The sequence below is a fragment of the Leptonychotes weddellii genome, chromosome 14 (assembly GCF_054177405.1).
Source record: "Leptonychotes weddellii isolate Sample4059 chromosome 14, ASM5417740v2, whole genome shotgun sequence".
Classification (NCBI taxonomy): Eukaryota; Metazoa; Chordata; class Mammalia; order Carnivora; family Phocidae; genus Leptonychotes; species Leptonychotes weddellii.
This window is the reverse complement of record NC_138382.1, coordinates 51,672,201-51,684,960: the sequence shown is the minus strand read 5'-3', so window position 1 is coordinate 51,684,960 and position 12,760 is coordinate 51,672,201. Positions and strand designations below refer to the sequence as shown.

Here is a 12,760-nt window from a genome sequence, read left to right as displayed (position 1 = left end):
GGCCTGCAGATTTCAGTGCTAATCATAATATCGTCTACAGGAAAATGGACTCCAGCTTCTAATCATACTGAGAATTAACCCATTTATAAGCAACAGAGACCAATCTTTCCATCCCTGGAGCCAGGCTGGGAATGAAAGCTTCCTATGGAGATAAAAGAGAACTAATTTTTTCTTGTGAATTATTTTCTTTGGATTTATTCCCTCATGTGCTTTTTCGTGAGTCAAAGGATCTGACGGATTCACGAGTCCCATTACGGTTGTGTGTGTGTGGGCGGGGCAGGGGGGGCGGCTAGTGCCTCTCAGGCCTGAAATAATACCCGGTTTCAAATCCACAATAACTATTCTGATGGAGAGCCAACTCCCTCGGAAGGATATTTTCTTATCCTGCAAGTAACAGCTGATCCTTGTAGAGCTTCATGGTTTCCAAGGACAATTTCTGCCACACATCTAGTCCTCTATGATCGCTCCCATTTTACAGCTGGGAAAAATGAGGCTTACAGACATGGAGTAGCTCATACCTGGGTCTAACCTCACATCCTTCGTCATTTCAACCCCATTTCATCTTCGAATGTGTTTGCAACAGCTCCTCTTTCCATTACTGTGGCTCCAGGTTTAAGGAGGGTGGGACGACTGGACGGGAGCCAAAGCGCTACTGATGCTGGGTGCTGATGCTGGAAGCGGGACCCCAACCACACTGCTAGCACCTTGGGGGAAGTCCTGGGTCTCCTGTATGTGGCTGCACCCCTAACACCCGAGAGGACTAGGCTGGGGAGCTCTACTTCTACTCCCCCCTCGGCAGCCCGTGGACCAACAGCGCGGAAGGCAGGAGACAGCTCGCTCACCTCCTGCAAGATGAACTTCTGATTCTCTGGGGCAGTTTCCTGGCAGAGATGCATGACGAGGGCATCCGTTCCTGCCTCCACAGTGATGCAGGCCTCTGGCTGGTGGGTGTTATAGCGTATTTCCTTCTGGGACGTGTACTCGAAAAACTAAAAACGGAGCAACCAACATGCACCAGTTACTGTCTGATGTGGAAAGAGGGAGATCGCTGGACGAGAACCTGGGGAGACTCCAGGTTGGAAGAAACTCTAATCCCACTCCTCCGTCTCTAGGTGTCTGCCACCTCATCTCCTCCGTCCTCCACGGGCCCCGCCCTGCTGGTGTATCCGCCTGCTTGGGCTGGGGTCCTGTTCCAGGCCACAGACCTTCCAGGACTCGCTCCCCGGCCCAGCCTGAAGCTCAGCACTTCACCCAAACAGACCTGCCCAGGCCACCGGCAATTGCCCTAAACACTGCTTTGCACAGCACTGTGCATCAAAACTCATAATTCTGTTTAAGCATTAATTCTAAGGAAGTCATCTGAAATGCAGATCTGTTGTTTTTTTTCCTTTTTTTTTTTTTTTCTGACAAGAAGTTAGTGGCAGGGTCACTTACAATTGCAAAGACAGGCAGGCAGGGACTCAGTTATAACTAAATAGTAATATAGCCGCATGAAGGATTATCAAGAGGCCCTTAGGAATGATAGTCTCAAAGGATGTCTAATAACACAAGAAAAGTATGATGAAGTAAGTGGAAATAATGGGATAGAAAACGTATAGACATTATGATAATAACTATTTCAAACAATAATCCAAAGGCCTTGCATACAAAAAGATGGGAAGTAAATACATCTTCATTCTTATGACGGTTGCTGGGACCTGTCATTCACTTACTGCTTCTATTTTGTATTTTCCAAATGTTCTGCAATAAGCATATATTACCTGGATCATGCAAAAAATACCAAATGTTTTATTTTTTATTTTTAATTTTTTTTTACTCTGATCTTTATTATTAAATGTTTAATTTTTTTAAAACGGAGAGATTCCTACCAATAGTCCCTTGAGCATAGAGCCTCCTGCTGTCTGCTGTCCCTTGGCCCAAGAATGTCAAGCTAGAGAAGCAGCACCTACCTGGTTCTGACCCATTCCATGACAGGGGTACAGAAGGACCTGGTGTCCTACGATTTGGTTTTCACTGGGAGGGTTATAATCAAAGCAGTAATCTTTCAGTCCTTTGTTCTGGAGCTAAACAAAACATAAAGGTGGCATTTTGGTCCAGATTTATATGCAACATACGATCCCACCCAAGGCTGTGAAGGTAATGACTCCATCAGAGAGGAGTGTCTGCCTCACGAACTGAACTTAAGGGTAAGAGCCCCTTGCATTTCAAGTTTAGAAAGTGCTTTCCCATTCTATACCATAGGCAAGAAGCATAGCCCCCGTTTTAAGATGACAAATCTGAGTTGCAGACAGTTTAATTCTTTATGGCCTGAAAGCTCGTATCTCTCCAGTTCTCATTAGTGAAGCCTCATTGCTGCACTAGTCCAAGCACAGCTGGGTTGTTGCCTCAAATATGTCCCAAGGATGCCTGCGAGTGTGCATCTGCAAAAAGATATCCCGACTGAGAGACTCACCAGTCCACAGATCAGAAGTCCACCATTCTACACTACAAGAATAGCATCATACAGAGCCAATGACTCGCACAAGGTCACACAAGTAGAGACACTTGCGTCTGAATCCAGGACCTCAGCTCCAAGTCCAGTGCTCTATCACTCAATGCCGTCTAATCTAATGTCATCTCTCAGGTACCTTTTAGATCCAAAACCCTTCAAACATTCTAGGAGCAAAAAACCATGCTCCCTCTTCCCTTTCGGGAGCCTCTAGGGAAAGACACATACCTTTCCAAATCCCTTTCTGGAGAGTTCAAAGACCCCTCAACGAACTCCTTGTGAACCCCACTCCTGTCCTGGCCCTTGTCCACCCTTGACTAGTCTGTTTCTGAAGATAAGACTCAGCTATATAGAAAGAAGTTTCCACAGTCCACCAGCTCATAGAGCACAGACTTCCGTGTTCTTAGAGTCTCTTTGCTTTGTGAATGAATCTGGGAACGGGAGATGTTTAGAATAATCAGAGCATCTTAGACTTGGAAGGGTTCAAATGTCATCTAGCCATGTCTTGACCACCAAAGGACCCTGACCTCAAATGAGCTCCCTATGTTCAGAAAGATTTGAAACAAACCACAAAAACACTAAATGAGAGGTGGGAACCTCTGAAGATTAAAACTGAGATTAACTCACCAAGCTAGCTATGTCAAGTTGGTGAGACACAGAAGAAACATTAAATGACTTTAGAACATTCCAAGTTTTTTTTTTAACTATCCCATATTTGATTACATTTTCTTAGTGAACTATGTTCTATAAACAAACAGATCTGCAAAGAAATCTTAAACCTCATTCAGTATCACACTGTCAGTGGTAATGGTGTGTTATTATTCTGAAACTACTTTAAATATAGTTTAAGATAAAGCAAATAATATGTGAATATTTTTTGAAACTAAGATTTTCAGTGTAAGAAAAAAGAAATACAAATATCGGGGCACCTGGGTGGCTCAGTCGGTTAAATGTCTGCCTTTGGCTCAGGTCGTGATCCCGGGGTCCTGGGATCGAGCCCCGCATCGGGCTCCCTGCTCAGCGGGGAGCCTGCTTCTCCCTCTCCCTCTGCTGCTCCCCCTGCTTGTGCACACTCTCTCTCTTTCTCTGTCAAATAAGTAAATAAAATCTTCAAAAAAATAAAAGAAAAAGAAATACAAGTGTAATATCAAAGAAGAAAAAAAAATCCTGTAAGACTACATTTGAATTTGAGGTATCAGTATGAGCTCACGATTTGTTTCTCAAAAATATGCATTGCCTTTCTCTGCCCACTGAAAAGCTGTAGTGTTGTGCTGTCCCACGTGGTACCACTGGTGGTGTGTGGCCACAGGGTACCTGAAATGGGACTAAGTCCACACTGAAATATGCTGTAAAGATAAAATACACAGCAGATTTCAAGACTCAGTATGAAAAGAAGTAATGCATCTCAATAAATTTTTACATCAACTACATGTTGAAATGCTAATATTGAGGATATACTGAATTAAATATGTTATAAACTTCACTTGCTCCTTTTTTAAAACATGGTTACTAAAAAATGTCCCATTACTTATGTGGCTAGCATTACGTTTCTGTTGTGGAGCGTGCCCTAGAGACAAAGACCACCGCTGGTCTCCAGACTGTGGGCTCTGACCACAGCTCCCCACGGAAAGGGTCGGGGCTTCCGGGAGGCATGGCAGCAGATGTAGAAAATGAGTGTGACCAGAATCAAGGAGGCGATCAAACCACTATAAGGAGTCAAGACCATAGAAGTCAAAATAAAGAGATTCTCACAGCCAAAGATGGGCAACCTGAACAGATCAAAGAAACACACACACACACAACAGGTTAATTGATTGAAGAACACTGGCCATATAAAAACCCACTGGTTTACAATGATGCTCAAGAAAAGAAAAAGCCAAGAAGCAAATGAGCCAACAAACAAAAACAACCCATTCCGCCCAGCTGGAGGAAAGTGGAGTGCCAACTCTTACCCTAAAAACAGGCAAATAAAGAAAAAGACTTAAAAATGTGTTATGCCTTTTCTGAATGAACTCTAAATTTCGTAGACATCAAACTGTCCTGGTTAACAAGGGAACGTTCTTCTTTACAGAAGAAATGAAAGGACTAGAAAAAGCACCGTTTGGCAATGCCATTTGAAATACGGGTCTAGGGCCCGCTTCGGCAGCATGTATGCTAAAATTGCAACAGTACGGAGAAGATCAGCGTGGCCCCTGCGCAAGGCTGACATGTAAATCTGTGAAGCCTTTCATATTTAAAAAGAAAAAAAGAAATACGAGTCTAGGCAATGATTATCAACGGCCACCAAAAACAGGAGAGAGAAGGTTGAAGCGGCCCCTGAGAGCAGCTGGTCCAGGACAGGCTCCCTCATCACTACAGGCAGGATGACCAGAGGTTAGGTGCTCCCCCCCGTGACGCAGTCGGAACACAGGGCACACCCGTGAAGCGCTCCTGCCATAAAAGGTCAATTCCCACTCCAATCAAACCTTTAGACCTCATTTCCAGTTTAAGAACTGTGGGGAGAGGCACAGTTTAAAAGACACCACAGGGAAACAATGAGGTAACTCCAAGGGTGAGACACTCTACAGGACAACAGATGCTGTTTTTTCAACAGGTATTAGTAAAAGGGGGGAAGAAAGGGAAGAGGTCTGCCTCAGCTGAAAGAGCCATGGGAGGAAAGACATGGCAGCCAAACACAATGGTAGACCGGGTTTGGATCCCAGTTGGAGCCAGCCAACTACCCCAAGAAAGATATGAAAAATTGGGGGAACCTGATAAGGGCTAGATAGTGAAGGATATGAAGAAATGATTGCTCCTCTGGGTGTGAAAATGGTCTGTGGTCCTGTAAGATCATGTCCGTACAGACGTGCATGTGACAAGTGACCAGGAGTGAAATGACAGGATGCCTGGGGTGAGCCTGAGCAAAGAAAAACGAGAGAGGATGGAGCAGAGGAGACAGAAAGCAAGAGTGGCAATATCATGATGATTCTAGATTCTTCGGGACAGGGTTCCTTACACCATGCTCTCTGCTTGGACATTTTCACAAGGAAAATTGAATTTAATGCATTAATGGCCTGCTTTGTACTTATTCTGTGTGTGTGATTATTTATTTAATGTCCATTCCCCTAACAGACAATACACTTCTTAATGGTGGGACAGTGGTTGTCCTTCCACCATCAAACCCCCGATGCCCAGAGCAGTGCCTAGCACAGGGTAAATTCCACATAAATATTAAAGTTGGAGTATTCTGAAAGTTACAGATACTCTTAAGAAGCACAAATATGTTGGGTGAGTAGGGGAAAATTTCATTAAAAGAGGCAGAGACTTAAAAACAATCAAGAGACCGCACATATTAAGGAGATAGGTGTTTATGGTGTTTACTTGTTTTTTTTTTTTTTAGATGACTGAAGATGTAATTGGTTCTGATTTAGTTCACAGTTGTGGAGAACTTACATTCCATGCAATGTGCTTGCAATTTTCTCTTTTTTTTTTTTAGTTTCAGAGGTAGAAATTAGTGATTCATCAGTTGCATATAACACCCAGTCATCACATCACGTGCCCTCCTTAATGTCCATCACCCAGTAACCCCATCCCCCAACCCACCTCTCCTCCAGCCACCCTCAGTTTGTTTCCTGGAGTTCAGCGTCTCCTATGGTTTGCCTCCCTCTCTGTTTTCATCTTATTTTATTTTTCCTTCCCTTCCCCTATGTTCATGTGTTTTGTTTCTTAAATTCCACATATGAGTAAAATCATATAATTGTCTTTCTCTGATTGACTTATTTCACTTAGCCTAATACCCTCTAGTTCCATCCACATCATTGCAAATGGCAAGATTTCATTCTTTTTGATGGCTGAGTAATATTCTGGTGTGTGTGTGTGTGTGTGTGTGTGTGTGTGTGTGTGTGTGTGTGTGTATACACCACATCTTTATCCATTCATCTGTCGATGGACATCTGGGCTCTTTCCATAGTTTGGCTGTTGTGGACATTGATGCTATAAACATTGGGTGCACGGGCCCCTTTGAATTACTGTTTGTACCCTTTGAATAAATACCTAGTAGTGCAATTGCTGGGTCATAGGGTAGTTATATTTTTAACTTTTTGAGGCACCTCCATACTGTTTTCCAGAGTGGCTGCACCAGCTTGCATTCCCACCAACAGTGTGGGAGGGTTCCCCTTTCTCCACATCCTTGCCAACATCTGTTGTTTCTTAGGATTTTGATGGATTCCTGTCTCACATTTAAATCTCTCATCTATTTTGAGTTTATTTTTGTGTATGGTTTAAGGAGATGGTCCAGTTTCATTCTTCTGCATGTGGCTGTCCGATTTCCCCAACATTTGTTGAAGAGAATAGCTTTTTTCCACTGGATATTCTTTCCTACTTTGTTGAAGATGAGTCGACCATAGAGTGTCCTGCTTTGTATTTATCAGACTTCGAGAACAGAACACAGGCACTTCTGCTCAACACCACACAGCAGAGGAGACCTCCCTAAGTTAGTGTAGTTCCTCACAAAAGCCAAAGGCACTGGACATTTTAGTTGACCTCATCCCAGAAACATTTCTTTCAGGTTCTTTGAAATAACAGAAGTGACCCTTCTCCTTCCACTACTGCCTTTATGAATCCCTGAGTTGGGGATTATTAACTGGTCCAGCCACTGAAGCTTGAAGTAATGTGACATTGGACATGCAAGCACTGAGTGAGCCTTAGTTTCCTCGTCTATACAAATGGGAGGCTTATACTCACCAATTTGGAGATGGCTTCTAGTGCTGACATTCTGGACCCAAGGCCCAGACATGGGGAGAAGGAAAGACAGTGCATGAACGCAGGGAGGGGAAGGAGGGAGAGGAAGGCCAGCAGTCCCCATAAAAGGGACCTGTCTTGGCCAGGATTTGTCGATCAGGGAAGCCCCTGCCCGCCACAGGCCCGCCTCACTCACCATCCCGAAGAAGCCAGGCCTGTCTTCAGGCACGTGCAGCTCTGGGTACACGTTCTCCAAGAACCACCTGAAGTCCTTACACCGGAGCTTGGCACGGAGCTGCTTCCTCTCGGTCACATCCCCAAAGGGCTCCTGAGAAAACAGCAAAAACAGTGAGTCCCTGCGGGTCCTGAACTTCCTGTCAAAGCCCCATCTCCTCGGATGTTCCCTTCCTCAACAGCATTTATTGAACACCTACTGTGTGCTGGGCCCTGCACGGCCTCAGACACAGCTACATCACCGTGGCGGGAGAGACTGTTACACAAACATCTGCCTTCTCGGGTGTCCTCGCTGCAGGCAGGTGTGGCCGGCTGTACAAGGGAAGGACACAAAGCACCTGGTCGTGAAGTCAGGGAGCCGCCGAGTCCTGGGGCCGCGTGATCACAGACCAGGGAACATCCGTACAGTATGTACACCATGACGTGCTGAATTACTGCTGATACCTGAGCATCCACTTTCAAACACAGGTTAAGTATCCTCAATGTAATCGTGCTCAAAAACCTTACGTGCTCAACACACTGAAGTCGGAATATATACTTAGAGCGGTGAGTGCAAAGTGCCACGATGATAAATACTTGCAGAAGGTTCGTTTTCTGGACCAGACCGATGATTAAGAACTTCCACGTAACTGAATAAAAGCAAGTGTCTATTCAGCATGGCCAGGGGCGCGATGCTGAGCGCTGACATATTACTGTCCATGCACTATGACGCTAAAGTATTAAAATTTGACAAGCTAAATATTTAGCAAAATGGTAATGATAGGAAAATGGCTGAGTAAAATTTCAGATTTTTTACTTATTTCCCAGTGGTTCTTTCTTTGGTGAGTCATGGCGTCCTCACCTTCAACCAAATACCCATTTTAACACTGGGTCCCGGGCATCCAGACAAAAGGCATATGAGGTGGCCCTCTAACACGTTATTCTTTGGGAACCCTCAGGAAAAGGGAACTGGGGCTTCCAGGCTGGGCAACGGGAAGGAGCGGATGTTTCCACCCTGCAGCCTTGAGCAGGACAGAGGAAGCCACGACCCTGGAGCCCAGAGGCAGAGAGGGGCCAAGGGGGAGGTCAGGGGCAGGTCCACAGGGCTCTGCAGAGCAGGGAGAAGGGTCCCTGGGAGGGCACACGCCCCAGGCTCAGCTCTGCCTGCATCGCCCACAAGGCCTTGGGCAAGCTCTCTGAGCTTCAGTTCTGTCATCTAAAAAATGAGAATTTCATAGCTATCTTGAAGGGCTGCTAAGGATTCAGAAGAAGAGATTTTCATCAAGTGGCTGGAATCGAGAGGTTTTAGAGCACACCTCATCTTGCCAAGCGGCCCTCTCAGTTATGCAGATGCTGGTGGGCACCCTGTCCCGGGGCCTGCAGAGCTGGCCAGCGCAGAAGCAGTGGACCTGCTTGCTGAAGTTTATTTGTAACCCTAGTATCAGTACTTGTGGTTCAACCCCTTCACCGTCATTCACAAACACGCGCAGAGCAGCCGAAAATCGCAGTCCCATGGGACGCTCCTAGCTGAGGTCACATTTCAGTCCCATCCTGTCAACAAGTGTCCTGTTCAGGGTCCGCCTAGTGCCACATTTTCCAGGTTTTACTGCTCTGTGTTGGTGACTTCACTGGTCAAAAGCCCCCCGAGCACGGCACTGAAGGGCTGGCTAGTGTTCCTAGGTGCAAGAAGGCTGCGCTGGGCCTGATGGAGAAAATACGTGGGTGAGATGAGCTTCATTCACGCGTTACAGTGCTGTTGGCCGTGAGTCCGATGTGAAGAATCGACACTGTGTACTTCGTAATGTCTTCCAACCGAGATACACACGAAACCAAGTTATGTATTGATCAGCTGGCAAACATGTCAGCCTGCGAAAGGCATGCAGGAACCCAGCCCTGTTGACCCCCAGGAGCAGTGGTTCAGTAGTCTGGAAATCAGGGTTGGGGCTGACCGCACAGACCGTAAGTACTGTGACCAATGAGAAGCAACTGTAAGTATTATTATAAGTGGAGGAATAAAGGTTTCCCATGCTGGTATCATGGATGCCCGATTTATTCTCTATTTCTGGAGCCAGGTCCGCTAGGGTGCAGAGGCCAGCCGGGGTGCAGGCGGGCCGGGGAACTCACCAAGCGGGCGTGCGGGTTGCGATGGTAGTAGAGCTCTTTATATTCATCCATCCACACTTCAGCGGCTCGGACGCTGTTGGCCAGAGCCTTGTTGCGGGAGTAGGGAGCTTGCTTGGGGAAAACGTGGCCAACGTGAGAGCAGGGGTGCGTCTCCAGGGTCCCACCGCACTGCCAGATCTGTGCACAGAGCAGGGAGGAGGCCGGTGGGTGAGTGGGGGGCGGGCTGCTGGTCCACAATGCCCACAGCCAGGAGGCTGGGCACACAGACATCACAATGAATGCTGCCAGGGCCTCACCCCCCAGGGGACAGGAGGCCACCTCCCCCAGCACACGCAGAACACAGAATGCAGTCAAAGAGCAAGAACACAGCCCCGAAGACGAATAAGCCATTGGAAGTGAGACCTCCAAGTCCATGCACTAAAGCTCATGCACTTGACCCACAGGAGTACCCATAGCTGACCTCACCAGAACCCATTTACTCATCATGTAAAACACAGGCTCTTTACCTGGTCTCCTAGCCACAGAAGATAGGAAAGTGGCAAGTAAGAAGAGAGGTTTGGAAGGGGGAAAGGAAGAGCTTCTAGAGGCAGGCAGAGCAGCCTGACACCTAGGGAAGAGGCAGAAAGACCATTAAAAGCACACCCTAAACCTCAACAGGCTGAGTTGTCTGAGACCATTTCATGCGGGGGCCAATGGCTGGGAACACCCCGTTGTCCCCAGGATGTATGACCAGGGTACTTAGAATGGGGGGTGTGAGTCTTCAGTGGAGGGCCAATTCTTATGAACTCTTTCTAAGCAGGAAACCACATAAAACATGACTGAAACTTAAAATTTTCTATTAAAAAGTATAGACATTGACATAACTTTTTGATACTTCAAAATGCAGGATTTGGTGAACTGGAAACCCCAATGAAATGCTGGAGGTCTCTCCAAGGGGCATCTGTGGGTCATACGCAGCAGAATCAGTAGGTGGGCTTATTCCAAAAAGCAGATTCCTGGTCCCTACTGAAAATCCATCAAACCTGACTTTCTGGAGACTGTACCTATAAATCTGCCCTTTTTAAGCAAGTCTCCCTAACAATTCTTGTATGTGGCAAAGCTGGAAAGTCACTGTACCAAACAGGGTACTTCATGAATAATTAAGCAGATCAAGGCTCCAAAAGATGGAATCGGGACACAGGGGCCTGTGTTTGAGCCCAGGGTCTGCCACTCACTATCTGGGTGACCCTGACCCAGTCACCTCCCCTGTCCAGGCCCCAGCTCCTCCCAGTTGTAGTGAGAGAAAAGAACTAGGTAACTTGGAAGGCCCTTCCCTGCCCCAAATCTATGAAAAGTACATTTTTTTTTAAAAGGTTCAGACAAGAAGACAAGCATGTTTATGGGATGTGTGTACCTCTACCATCATCTTTCAGCACTGTCAGATAAAATCTGCCAACATGGGGGAAAAGTCCACCAGGGTCTCCTGGAAAATCCCATCACTCCCCGAGGGAGAGACAGAGAGACAGAACAGGTTAGAATGAGTCTGAAGAGAAGACTGGAATACTTACCCTAAAGGAGAATTCGAGGTTTTCTCCGCCCCAAACTTCCATTCCTGTGTCATAAGACCCCAGATATTCAAAATATTTCTTACTCACAGCAAACAGCCCTCCAGCCATTGTTGGAGACCTAGAAGAGTGTGAAAACTGTATTGTAGTGTGAGCGGCAGGAAGCCAGCACGGCTGAACTCCTGCCTGCCCCGAGCCCTCCAGCCTGCCCATCCATCTCTAAGTACATCCTGAGTTCACACTCCATGCCAGGCACTAAGCTGGGCCTGAAGGCATAGATGTGTCCCACAGTCCCTGCCCTGGGGAAGCTCATGGACACCTCAAGTGGCACTGTGTGTGAGAGCACTCAGGTCAAGTCAGAGCCCCGGGGGCACCCAGGAAGAGGCCTGGGGTGGGGGGTAGGGCTCAGCTTGAAGAACACAGGGGAGTTGGCAGAGAAGAGGAATGGGATGGTTCTCCAGGAAGACACCAGCATGAGCAAAGGCCTGAGGGTGAGAGAAAACTTTGTCCTTCTAGAAGCACAGACAACAAGGAAAGTCAAGGAGAGAGACGTGCTCCCCAAGAGGATGGCTAGCACCAGGCTGCGGTGGCCTTGGCCGTGCAGTCACAGGGCGGGCAAGCACGGATGCCCTTAGGGCTATAGAAGACCACGAAAGGCAAGTCCATCATCTTAAAGCTCCCCCAGGGCCCGTTCCTCTCCTGCATGAGTGGCCTCCTCTGTAGGACCCAGACGGCTAGCATTGGCCTGCTTCTTCAGCCGGTCTGATGTTCTCCTCACCAGCCTCCTCTAGAACCACTACAGGTTCCAGAAAGGGCCCAAGGCTTCTGTCCTACCACAGCAGAAAGCTGTAGGGTCAACCCACCAGGAGATGTGATGCAAAAGGTCGGAAATGGAGACCTATACTTCATTAAGAGTCTAACTGTCTGCAGATGTTAAGGTCTTCCAGCAGCACTTCTGGCCCTTGACAAAGTATTGGCTTGCCCTGCGCTCCAAGCTTGGGGCCAACGAGAAAAGGGCAGCAAGATTCCTTGTGGAAGGGAAGGCTCTAGACTACAAAGCACTTCCATGTGTGTTATTCCTAAAAGTCTAAGAAGTAGGCAGGGTGGATATGCATGTACCTATTTCACAGGTGATGAAACTGAGGCCCAGGGATATTATAGGAAGGGAAGGGGAGTTGCCCACGACATTCCTGAGTTCATGTGTACACATGTGGTGGGGGCATGGGAGTTCATGTCAGCATCCCAAGCTGGATATGTGACCCTAGATGGGATCCTTCCTACAATGAGCCTCAGTTTACAAAAACCCGTGAAAGGTTGGGTAGGATGTCCCTCAGGGCTCCTACAGAAGCCTGGGCATCACCCAACCTCTCCCTTCCCCATTCTCCTTCAGCCTCCCTCAATTCTTCCACTGCAACATCTCTGGGGTCCTCCATTCCCTCCATCTTCTCCTGCACCATCCTTCCTGCCTAGAAGACTACGATGCCTCTTAATGATGTCCCTGCCCCCTGCCCCACCCCCTGCAGGCCCCTCACCACGTGGCACCCAGCAACCTTTAAAGAATGCAACAGGCAATGGTAATTTCCAGCTCAAATCCCTTCGGCGGCTTCTACCTTCTCAGGGTAAAGTCCAAAGCCCTGTCCTTGGCCTTCCAGGCTGGACGTGGCTTGGCCCC

At 47.4% G+C, this 12,760-nt stretch overlaps 1 protein-coding gene and 1 non-coding gene across 2 annotated transcripts in view; one reads left to right on the top strand and one right to left on the bottom strand.

Moving 5' to 3' along the window:
- GALNT12 (polypeptide N-acetylgalactosaminyltransferase 12) overlaps window positions 1–12,760 on the bottom strand; it is a 35,006-nt gene that overhangs the window by 1,557 nt on the left and 20,689 nt on the right. The window contains exons 4-8 of the mRNA XM_081804079.1: window positions 11,092–11,293; window positions 9,545–9,721; window positions 7,404–7,535; window positions 1,950–2,063; window positions 843–989 (exon numbers count right to left, since the gene is read on the bottom strand). Of these exons, the coding sequence (XP_081660205.1) occupies window positions 843–989; window positions 1,950–2,063; window positions 7,404–7,535; window positions 9,545–9,721; window positions 11,092–11,293 (772 nt within the window). The remainder of the gene's footprint in view (window positions 1–842; window positions 990–1,949; window positions 2,064–7,403; window positions 7,536–9,544; window positions 9,722–11,091; window positions 11,294–12,760) is intronic.
- Window positions 4,623–4,725, top strand: LOC115944855 (U6 spliceosomal RNA). Its single transcript, XR_004079350.1, has one exon. It is a non-coding gene; the product is annotated as a U6 spliceosomal RNA (small nuclear RNA).